The sequence below is a fragment of the Bombina bombina genome, chromosome 5 (genome assembly GCF_027579735.1).
Source record: "Bombina bombina isolate aBomBom1 chromosome 5, aBomBom1.pri, whole genome shotgun sequence".
NCBI classification, from domain to species: domain Eukaryota; kingdom Metazoa; phylum Chordata; class Amphibia; order Anura; family Bombinatoridae; genus Bombina; species Bombina bombina.
In genome coordinates, this window is record NC_069503.1 from 743758011 (window position 1) to 743770547 (window position 12537).

At 35.9% G+C, this 12537-nt stretch overlaps 1 protein-coding gene across 1 annotated transcript in view; it reads left to right on the top strand.

The window, feature by feature from the left end:
- The first annotated feature begins 613 nt into the window (after positions 1 to 613).
- The window catches only part of LOC128661609 (prolactin-2-like), a 24214-nt gene continuing 12290 nt past the window's right edge, over positions 614 to 12537 (top strand). The window contains exon 1 of the mRNA XM_053715843.1: positions 614 to 794. Within this exon, the coding sequence (XP_053571818.1) occupies positions 614 to 794 (181 nt within the window). The remainder of the gene's footprint in view (positions 795 to 12537) is intronic.

Sequence of the window (12537 nt, forward strand, 5' to 3'; positions counted from 1 at the left end):
CACAGACACTTGAATACACAAGTCCGGTACAAAAGTGCAAGAAACCTAGCACGTTTGAACCTCAAAACAGCAGTGCTAGCACTAAAACTATATGAGGCTAATAGCGCAGGACATGGAACATTAAAGAACAAACAAGGTATGGAGACACAACCTTATACAGACAGAGAGGACAGCTATTAAGTCTTTACAGGATGATCATACCCTCATCATCTGCCCGGCTGATAAGGGTGGGGCCATAGTTCTTATGAACTATGATGATTACAGAGAGGACATCCGAACACAGCTAGCTGACAATAACACCTATTAAATGCTACACAATGACCCCACAGTTAAATTCAAAAAATAACCAGATGAGATCTTGAAACTAGGTTTCGAACAAGGATTCCTTACTGAACAACTATATGAGTATTGCAGTACCACACACCCTAGGATTCCTATCCTATACATGACCCCCAAAATACACAAAACATTGGATCGCCCACCCTGGGACCAGATAGTGTCAGCAATACAGTCACTCACACAGCCTGTGGCACAGGTCATTGACATCCTCCTACAACCTATTGTGAAAAATGTGAGATCCTATATATCTGACACTAATGATTTGATCAGAAAGATGGGGGATGTGGTTGTGGAGACTCGTGACATCCTGGTTACTCTGGATGTCAACAGTCTCTACACCATTATCCCTCACAACACTGGTCTTACAGCTACCAAAAGACACCTCATTAAAAGTGAGCAATTTGAGGGACCACCCATTGACTTTCTCATGACACTTATGGAGTTCTGTCTTACCAGTAATTATTTTCGTTTTGAGAAATTGTTTTACTTACAATTGACAGGCACGGCGATGGGGTCTAACCATGGCCCCATCGTATGCCAATATCTATTTGTCCCAATTCGAGAATCAATTTCTGTGAAACACAGACACATCCTCGATAAGATTCTATGTAAGATACATTGACGATGTATTTATGATCTGGCGAGGGGGACGACAAAAACTACTAGAGTGGTTTGAGGATTGGAATAATACCCCTACTCCAGTGAGGTTCAAAATTACATATCATGACACAGAAATACAATTTCTTGATCTCAGTATCTTTATACAATGGAATTCCCTAGGAACCACGCTTTACAGCAAACCCACTGACAGAAATTCTTTTTTGAATGCCACTAGCTGCCACCCACCAGCTTTATTGAAAGGCATCGTTAAATCTCAGATGACCAGGGTTATACATAACAATTCCTTTACAGCAACAGGGGTCTCACAATTGCAATACATGAGGGACAAGTTCCTGCAGAGGGGGCTACAAGAAACAGGTAGTGGATAACACTCTGAAAGAAATACCACCTCATACACAGTATAGCCTCATACATAAAGAAAGGCAACAGAAAAAGACAACAGATTAATTATGGCAACTACCTTCTCGCCCAATACCACGGACGTTGGAAGAATACTTAAAGAGCATTGGCCAGTGGTTACATCAGATCCCAAATTAACATTCTCGCAAAATCTAACGCCCATGATAGCGTATCGGAGGGGCACCAATCTGAGAGACATTCTAGTACGGACAGACCCGAAACAAAGCTATATGCACACTACCTGTACTAACATCAAAGGATCATACAAATGCCTAGGGTGCACTACATGCAATGGCTTAGTAGCAACAAAGAATTTCCATCATCCTCATACAAATAAAATATATACCATCAAACATTCAATGTCTTGCAACACTACATTTGTGGTATATCTCCTGTTCTGCCCATGTGCACGATTTTATGTCGGCAAAACTAGTGGCACACTACGAGAGAGGATGGCTAATCACAGGCGAGCCATACGAGTAGCGTTGTCTCAAGGAGACTCTGATCAACCCGTGGCCAGACATTGTGCACGCATGGCACACCAAGTATCTACCATTAGGTAATCCTAATTGACCACATTCCCCCTTTGGACAGGGGAGGGGACCGCAACAAAGCCCTCTTAAGGCGAGAGGCAGAATGGATATACAGGTTGGGTACCATAGCCCTAGGAGGTTTAAATTCTCCTCCAGACTTTAAGGCATTCATCTAGAGGGGAGAAACATACAGGGGTATGGCTGGTGACTTTAGAACTAATTGTAGCTTTATGTTGTGAATCAGGCCCCCGCTTGGGGTAGATTATTCAACATGTACAGCACATTGACATTGGAGGGGGACACGGAGGTGATCCCTTCTAATTAATAGTTCACTGTCCCTTTTAGCTACTTACCCATATATATACTCCTTAGTCTCTAACTATAAAGTAGCCTTATCGTCACATACACCTGCAGTACCAGCAAGAAGAAGACAACAGAGGAAGGAAATAGAATGAAACACCTTAAAAATATGATATACATCAAGAAATAGGAAATTATGTCCAGAATGGATCAATCCATAAGGGAAGGATGAAATCCACCAAGGGAACCAGTTTAGAAAATATATGTATGGACATACTAACAGAGCCACTTAGACTGTGATTAATTCCATTCAATGACTTTACAATAGGCAAGCTGACCACTACGGGATAACATGGTGTACAGAGGGAGTATCATTTGCTAAGTCCTCAGGACTATTGGGTACATATAACATGTACACCAAAGAAACAGCATTATAACTAGGTTGTTTTAGTTTTTGTTCTATTTTAAGGATTTGCTTTGTTTTATTTTACATTTCTTCAAATGTCCCTGTTATTTTTATTTTTCATTTTAAGTTTTTTAATCTTTTTGAGTAATGTTTGGTTGTTGCTTTGAACCTGTACAAAAATGTGTTTGTACATTCAGAGTATTATACACATACACAGCTACAAAATATCATACATTGATTTTTACTATATATTGATTTCTGCTTTGTTATTATGGACAGGTAACCCCTCGAACAATAGTCCCAAGTATATGTATGCAAGTATTTATATATCTGAGCGCGAAGTAGATCCGGTAGTAACTGGTTGCCATGCCAACATGTAAACAGACACGGATACAATTACAGGTAATCTGAAATCTAGTAAGCAAAGCTAAGATCAGGTCCAAACACTTAACAGATACAGGCAAGCAACTAGGAGGTAGATGGCATAAAACCTTTAAGTATATGACTGGCAAATACAAAAAAAGTGTGTATTTATGTCAACATAATCACAAGGCTTGCACCTAGTGTGACCACATCTAAACATACCCAGATATGTTAGCCAGGAGCTCTCCGTTCTGTTTTTTTGGGGGAGCTGTGATGGGGATAAAAATAAGCCAATAGTTTTGCATTTTTTATAAGAGCAGTTCAAGCCATGGTCAACCACTAGGTGTTTAATCAATCTAAACATATATGAATATGAAAATATTTGAACGTGCTTTAAATAGCTGATTATTAAACTACTGTTTTAGTTTTTCCCTAAGAATAATGCGTTACACCAAAAAGTAAATCGTTAAAAAAAACATTTGTAAACATTCACATGACATTTGTTTACCTTGAGTTTTATAAATTAATCCCTTTGTACCTAAAATTTGTTTTAAATTTGCTGAATGATAAAATAACCTGACATGTTTTCAAATATCTCCCTAAAAGAAATAGTAGTTTTCCAGATGAGTAACAATGGCAGTTATAACTTAAGTCTGATTTTTTATAAACAAACTCAGTTTGGGAACAGAACAAATAAATACAGAAAAGAGCACAGCAAGTTCCAAGATCATCAATCATGAAAATACACCAGGGCTTCAACTAAATCATAATGAAAGAAAAAAGTCTGTTAACTATGTTACTGCTTGAGTTTTTATTTATTTTCAAGGGTTTATGCTGACATGAAATTCTACATCAGATGTGATTTACAATATTTCTTTATGTTTTATTAATGCCAAGAGTGCCTAAATAGCAAGTTCTCCTGATTATAAAAATGCAGTTTAGAAGTATGCTTAACACTCTCAGTACCTGAGGTTAAAACACCTAAATTTAACTCTATGGGCTCCATGTACTAAGCGGGCGGGCGGACAGCTTCTCAACTCGCGAAGCTGTCTGCCCGCCTTCGCTACACACGGGCAGTGAATCTGTAGATCCGCTTGCCTGTATGTATCATTACACACTCATCGGAGTGTGTAATGCCCGCCCCGTCATTCGCACAACCAATCACGTGACTGAAGGGGCTGTCCAATCACAGAGAGCGAGTGAGCTCTCTGTGATTTTCCCCTTGCCACCTCAGAGGTGGCGTAGGGTGTAAGAAGCAGTAGTCTAATGACCGCTGCTTCTTACATTATGGGAAGCAGGCTCTCATATGCGAACCTGCCCCGCAAAGGCTCCGGAGCAGCTTTTGCTGCTCCGTACATGGAGCCCAATGAATAAAAAAAATCTAATAATGAAGCATTGCTTATTTAAAATCAATAAAGCAATAATTATCACAAATGTTCCTACTATAAAAGCAAATTATTACCTGTGTTTTCCTATTGATAATCACATATGGGCTAACATTTGTTTATAAGTGATTTTGACCATAAATTTACAAAAGTATAGAATTTGTGCACTGTTAACAAGGCTAAATAATCTAGTAATATAAATAAAAAAATCTGCAAAGTACATAATCTAACAAATTAAAAAAGCAAAACAAGTATAGCTGTTACTATAATTACTACTAAAATTATTATTGTTATTTGTATTATTTATTATGCATTTAATTAAAATACAAAGTCAACAGCACCCTCATATAGCAAACTGTACTTTATTAATACATCTTCAGGTACAGGACAAACATAAGCAACATTACGGGTCTCACACCCTTAATCATGCTTATTATTGTACATTGCTCCTTATAATCCTCTCATTAACCATTTACCTACCACTACTACAAAAGTTTCTATACATTTCCACCACCTAGTGGCCATTTCCATTGAAAATCTTTTTTCAACAAATTTTTTTTTAAAACAACTATATACAATATATACAATACATATCCTGCTGAGTCCTTTATAAACCACTATCTATAACTTGCTATCTCAACTGGCTTATGTTATGTCCAGCTTCTAAAAAATAACTAGACATTAGTGCTGTTGTATCTTTACATCTTATATTTGATCTGCCTTGTCTCATCCTATCTCATTCCTTTCTGATAGTTTCCCCAATGTATATTCCAAGAACATGGACACGTAATAAGATACACAACATAGGGTGAGTCACATATATAATGATCCTTAATCTTAAACTTTTGCCAGCCTGTTGGTGCAGAAATTCTTTCCCTTTTATTACTGCAATACAACTTGCACAATCTAAACAAGTAAAAGTACCCAAACTTTTATCAGTAACATACCTCTGTCTCCTTTAATCTAAGGACCCGTCTGTAGGCAGTCATAGGGGTATTTTGAAAAGCTTTGATCTCCATGTTACAATCTTTCAAGACATTTCAATGCCTATTAATGATTATAGATATTTCACGACTATGAACTAGATCACCTATTGGGTGCAAATTAGCGATCTCACTTGCATGTTAACTTCACTAGATGGTGGCTTTTTGCATGCGTTGGTTTGTGGTCTTATTATGAGTTAAAATAAAGATTGCTCACACAAGCGCTAACCCGACACGTGCAAAAATTGGAACTTAAAATATTGTGAATGTGTTAAGGTATTCCCTCATAGACTTCGATAAAGCGTTAAACCTGGTAAAAAAATCCTTACACCCATACTTGTGCGCTAACCCGACCGCATATATTCAAGAGCACCAAACACAAAATTATTTATGAATATTTCTCATTCCATGTTCTATTCATTAATAAATAAATAAATATATATATATTAATTAAATAGCCAGAAGTCCAGTCCAACCTATCAGATGCAACCTGAGCCTGGGTGCAATCCCTGAATCCAATATGTAAATCTTCTCATAGAAGGGCACTCACTGGACTTATATAAATAATATTCAAAACTTTATTTAAACATCATAAAAGCATAGATTATAAGTCGATGTTTTCGGCCCTTTGATAGGCCTTTCTCAAGACTATATGTTATGTACGAACATCTCTATAGCGGCATCACAGCCGCACCTCCCATCAGCCTCATCAGTCGATATATAACATTTTCTTCATATATTTTTATCCTTAGTTAAAAGCCAGGAAGGTAAGCTCAGGAGTGTGCAAGTGTCTGCAGCCCTATATGGCAGCAATGATATACATTAGCAAGAGCACTATTTCCTATCATATATGCTCCAGGCATGTGCACGATAGCTATCTGCATATATTAGAAAAATATTGGGTTTCATGTCCCTTTATTGTCCCAAAGATCAATGTTCAAAACAAATGAACATGCTGTCCTTTTCCTATACCATACAATGAGGTATCAGAATTTTAATAAATGATCAGTCCTTGTTCAAAGCAAATGCATATGCGTATAGTGTATGGCATATAAACTATTCATTTTCAAGGCCATACAAGAAAGTAGCAGAATTATCACACATTAACAGTTCTTTTTACAAACGATTAACGATTAACACAGTAGGGTCATTCTTTATGGGTTTTTATTTTACATACATGAATCATATTTTACATTATACCATGTTAACTTAAGCCACCAATGGAACTAGGCCTTTTTTAGTGAATATACTATGAATTCATATTAATTCATATGTATCTATTCATACATACAGTACCTATTAAGTATTAATACATTTAAATGGATTTGTGTTTGTATAAAATATATATTTATATGTGTGTGGGTGGGTATATTATCTTAAATCTGCTATATGATATAGTAGTTTTGACCTTATAGTCTGTAGTAAAATCTATTTTACCACTTTGCACTGTAGGTACTGAGTGGGGAATTGTATTTAAAGCAACATCTATTATTGAAAAACATTTTATTGTTTATTGTCACCACATTTGATTCAGTTTATTTCATTTTATTTTTAGAAGAAGCTGCTAAGGAGAATCTACATGAAGACTTACTATGTCATGTTCATTATAATAGAATCCCTTCATACTAAAACATTTGGAAGTATATATAGGCAATGTATGTACAGGATTACCTTTATACTTAAATAAATGGAGCTTGAAATGTTATTGCAAATATACCCAGAATAGAAAGGAGTCCAATGTGTAACTTTGATCACAACCTACCTGATCAGAATATAGAATTCAGTGCATTCAACCATGTGGAAAACATTGTTTTGTTTGCATTAGTTCAAACAGCTGGTCATTAATTCAGGAACCATCTCTGGAGTGAAGTGCTTGAAGACATGAATGGTTTCCTGATTAATGCTGGCCATGGAAAGGTTCTTCATCAAGTAATGATGCTCACAGGCGAATAATACAGCATGATTTGACTGTGCACTAACAGGGTTGTATGTCATAGTGTCACCAAGCAATTGAGGTTATTATGGGGCAGGGCAGACAGACGGGACAGCAAGGTTACCAGACCGTGGCATTTTTAGAAATACAGGCATGACCTACTTAAGAGATTATTCTCCCTTGCTGGCAGCTGCATTGAGCAAGGGGCCTCCTGATAGGTAGAGATTGTTGCTCAAGAGGAATTAGCAAGACCTATTCTGCACAGCAACTTTGTGATTGAATGATAAATGCTGACTTTCATTAAAAGGTTTTAGTTTAGTATTAAGAAGCTTTGTGTTGCTCATTTTTCTTTCTTTTGTGGGTACAAAGTCAGATGCAAATACAGTGTTCAGCCATTTATTGTTGACTTCTTTGGTTAATATTGTTAATGCAGAAAAGTATATGTTAATCACATACATTTAAATTAAACTATTGGATAACGTAATAATAGTAAAAATGGAAATTGAAAATTGTGTAGCAGTTGTTTTTTAACAACTGCTTACATTTTGAATATTTTTAAATTGTACTGCTATATGCTATATTTGTGTATACTTAATATATACAGTATGCAAAAGTATTCCATATCTAGCTTCATAAAAGTGTTATTAACTTTAATTAAAACATAGTATAGCATATTATAGTGTAATATAGTATAATAGCAATTTCCCAAAGATATTGTACACTTAAATCTCTCTATATTTTTCCATGTAGGCCAAGGGCACCCAAATATATATATTTTCAATTGGAGGGGCAGGTCACTAGTCGAGGTATTGGTTGCAGCCCCACACTACATTATACCAAACAGTTATGCTAACACTATTGCTTAAAATCAAATTATTTGCAGCCCACAATACTACTGCATAATCCCTTTTTACAATAGTTTTTTGCTGATGTACATTGCTTTTAGCTGTGGTATAACAAATTTTCATGCAGACAAAACTCAATATAAGGGTTTAACAAAAAATGTCCATTTGCCAAAAAAAGTTTCAATCACAGTCTTCCACCACTGCACTTAACCATAAGCATGACTCTGTCCTAGATTAATGAACCATAACGAAAACCCTGTATCACTTCTATAAACCGTATGAGCCATCCCTTTTTTTTGGTGTGTGGGGGGGGGGGATTTTATTGATAACAACAACAAAAGGTAAAGAAAATGTAGACGCAGCTCCTTTTATCACATCAAACACAAATCATATTAAATTTGACAAATAACAAATTGATCAAAAGCAACGTATAACTATAGCTTGTTTATATCCACATACATATAACATTTAAGAGATAGCTAGTTGATTCCCTAAACACCAAACAATGATGTATCATAGGAGTCCTGGGGGAGAAAAGATAGGGAGATTTATTTTCTAATACTGTTTCCTTGTCCCCCTTATCATTAATTGGACCAGATTGCTGGAAAAACCCTTCTCTCTAGCTGTTGCTTTGAACCAAACGTAGATCTTGAAAGGTGAAATTAGCTGTAGTTGAGCTTCTAAAGAAAGAGATACAATCAATTTCTTCCATTTGAGAAAGAAATGTTGCATCTGCCTTCCATTAAAAATCCGTAGATTACATTGCTCAAGTACCATCTAGTAGTTTACAGCTTTCAGTAACTCAAGAGAGTTTAGGACCTAGGTTTTTCTTCTAATTCTTAAGAATAATGTTCCGTTAGACCAGTATCACTAAATTAATGAAGTTGTAGTTTGGAATAGTATCTTATTTATTAAAAAAAATAACTTTAGACCAGAATTTAAGTATTTTAGGACATTGTCAAAACAATGTAACAAATCTGTAAGTTCAAAATTACACTTTTCTTTAGTATCTACCCATTCAGCTACTCTGTACGGTGTAAGATAAACCACATTGACTAGTTTAGAATGAGAATCTCCCCCAGTTATAGATGCTGCCGCCTTCTCACCTTCTCAGCCAAAGAGAAACTTTGTATATTATTTTCTCTAGATACTAATGTTATGACCCTGTTCCATCTAGACACTAAGGTGTCAATATGCAAATTCCCATGATAGTAACAAGGACTTTATATGCAATCAAAATAGAGTACTTCCCTTCATTTGAGAAAGAAATGTTGCATTTGCCTTCCATTAAAAATCCGTAGATTACATTGCTCAAGTACCATCTAGTAGTTTACAGCTTTCAGTAACTCAGAGAGTTTAGGACCTAGGTTTTTCTTCTAATTCTTAAGAATAATGTTCCGTTAGACCAGTATCACTAAATAATGAAGTTGTAGTTTGGAATAGTATCTTATTTATTAAAAAAAAATAACTTTAGACCAGAATTTAAGTATTTAGGACATTGTCAAAAACCAATGTAACAAATCTGTAAGTTCAAAATTACACTTTTCTTTAGTATCTACCCCATTCAGCTACTCTGTACGGTGTAAGATAAACCACATTGACTAGTTTAGAATGAGAATCTCCCCAATTTATAGATGCTGCCGCCTTCTCACCTTCTCAGCCAAAGAGAAACTTTGTATAATATTTTCTCTAGATACTAATGTTATGACCCTGTTCCATCTAGACACTAAGGTGTCACTATGCAAATTCCCCCATGATAGTTAACAAGGACTTTATATGCAATCAAAATAGAGTACTTCCCTTCAGAATAAAGTTTAATAAACTTTATTCCTAGGCTCCCCAAAGATAGAGCAGCGCCCCCTTTCGGACTTCAAAGTCATCATCCAGTGTCTAATTTAGAGATATGTGTAGAAGGTTTCTCTTGACAAGTTAAAAGACTACCTGAAGTCTTCAAATGATCTCATGACAAAGACACCCTCCTCACATACCTCTAACAGAAGTAATACCTTTAGGTGCCCAAAATATAAATACTCCTTTTATTAGTCCTGGTGGGAATTCTGGGTTATCTAGTAAAGGAAGGAATTCTGATTTACGAAAATGAATCTTAATTTCTGTGAAAAACGTTTGCCAAGCTGTAATGATATATTTGAAAGTGCACAGTTTGGCAACATTACTAGGGAGTTTGGGGACAGGACAATGAAGAAGTGCTTTTAATGTAAAAAGGAAGATTCAAATTGGATTCAATGTTAGAAAAGGAGACATAGGGGCATATTTATCAATTTATTAAAGTCCGTTGCTCCATAACCTGTCCGCCTGCTCTGAGGGGGCTGACATAAATTTACAGAATACGATTGGGGTGATTGACACACCCTGCTAGCAGCCGATTGACTGCGAATCTGCAGGGGGCGGTATTGCACCAGCAGTTCACAAGAACTGGTGCAATGATAAATGCTGAGAGCGTATGCTGTTGGCATTTATCGATGTGCAGCAGACATAATCCGCTATATATCGGATCATGTCTGCTCGCACCATCATAAATAGGCCCCATAGTCTTTTTCTGTGATCCAGTATAGCATGAATTTGCAAAGGTATGCATAGTTATAGTATTGTATATTCAGAAATGTCAGCCCCCCAAACGCTCTAAGAAAAGCTAAAGTAGATAACAAGATTCTTGGTTTCTTCCCTTGCCATATGAAATTCGAACAGGCCTTATGGGTATCACCAATATCCTTTTGTATATAGCAATAGAGGTAGCTTTTGGAGGATATATAATAGTTTAGGGAATAAAATAGTTTTAATTAACGTGATACACGCTAAATGCGATATGGGAAGATTGCTCCAAAGCTCTAACTTTATTTTAAAATACTGAAAACAATTAGGAAAGTTCAGTTCGTACCAAAGAGAGGGGTTTTGGCTGAGAACAATACCTAGGTATTATATCTGATTGGCTACTCTAAAGGGATGTGTCACTACCGGAGATGGTTTACAAATCCACATTAGTTCAGATTTCTCAATATTAATTTTGTAACCAGAAAAGGAGCTACATAGATCAATAATATGCAAAACATAAGGAATTGTTTGACTAGTGATACTCAAGAATAGCAATGTCGTCTGCAAAAAGTGATAATATCACTTCCTCTCTTACCAATCTTATTCCTTTCAAACATTTGCTCAAGAGAACCGCTAAAGGTTCCAGGGATAGATTGAATAGCAGTGGCCTCTCTTCAAAGTAAAGTGATCAGTAATATCACCATTAATAATAATTGAGGAAAATAGAACTTGGTATAATAACCGAGTAAAGTGACGGAAATGTCCTGTCAAACCGAAAGCTTCAAGAAAGGCAAATAGGTGGTCCAAAATTATTGAGTCAAATGCTTTCTCTGCATCCACAGTGAGTAATGCTAGATCCATTTTAGAATGGGACTTTACCTAGTACTTTGTTCCAAAAGAAATCTAAAATCAACATCACTTTATGAAGATTTCTAACAGGGTTCCTCCTTGTTATGAAACCTGCCTGATCTGGGTGAATAACTGAATTCAAACAAGATTTGTCTTTTGGAGATAATGGAAGTTAGCATATATAATCTTGATTCACTAAAGATATTGGTCTATACGATGTAAAAGATTCTGGATCTTTACCTTTCTTATGGATTAAAACAATATTATGCGCCATCCTATTAACTACTTTTAGCCCCTCTATGCAACCTCCCTCCACTGCAAACACAACACTTACAGGAACCTTCCCAATCTGTACTACCCCCCTACACAACAACCGCTTCCTAAATACATCCAGTACATTTTAAAATGTTTTTTTTTTAAAAATTGCATGTTCTAAACAATTAATAAGGTACTTGATTGCATGTTTATTGCTGTTTCTGCATATTAAATTGAGAAACACGTATGTTAAAAGCAGATATTCTTATTCGCATACATGCAAAGCATTAACATTCCTTAATTCAGTAGACAATATTTGCTCTCAAGGGTTTCTAAAGGGTTCCGTAGGTCTATTGAAATGCTGAGGATTATGAGAGAATTTACAAATTATAATTTGAGTTCCTCAAATGTAACTTAAAAAAGAAGGTTTTTTAATGGATAATATTATGTAAAAACTGGTCTTTTTGGACCTATGCATTGCTTTCCAAAGCTGGCATTGAATTGTCATTTTCAGGAGCCAATATACTAGAATGAAAATGTTAGTGTCTTTAAACTTTTAATTTCTGGAATTATAGCTGAAAGTCATGCAATACTAACAGGGCGGTAAACTTGTAGAGAAGTGTGCAGTAGGGGTGCATGATGCAAAAGAAATGCAACAGTTATGAGTAATGGAAAATGTATTTCATTCTTTTTGCGGATACAGCATGCATCTAACATAAAGGAGTACACCCGAGCAGCCATCTTTAGCTTTCCTATTACTTCTTATTTCCTTTTTT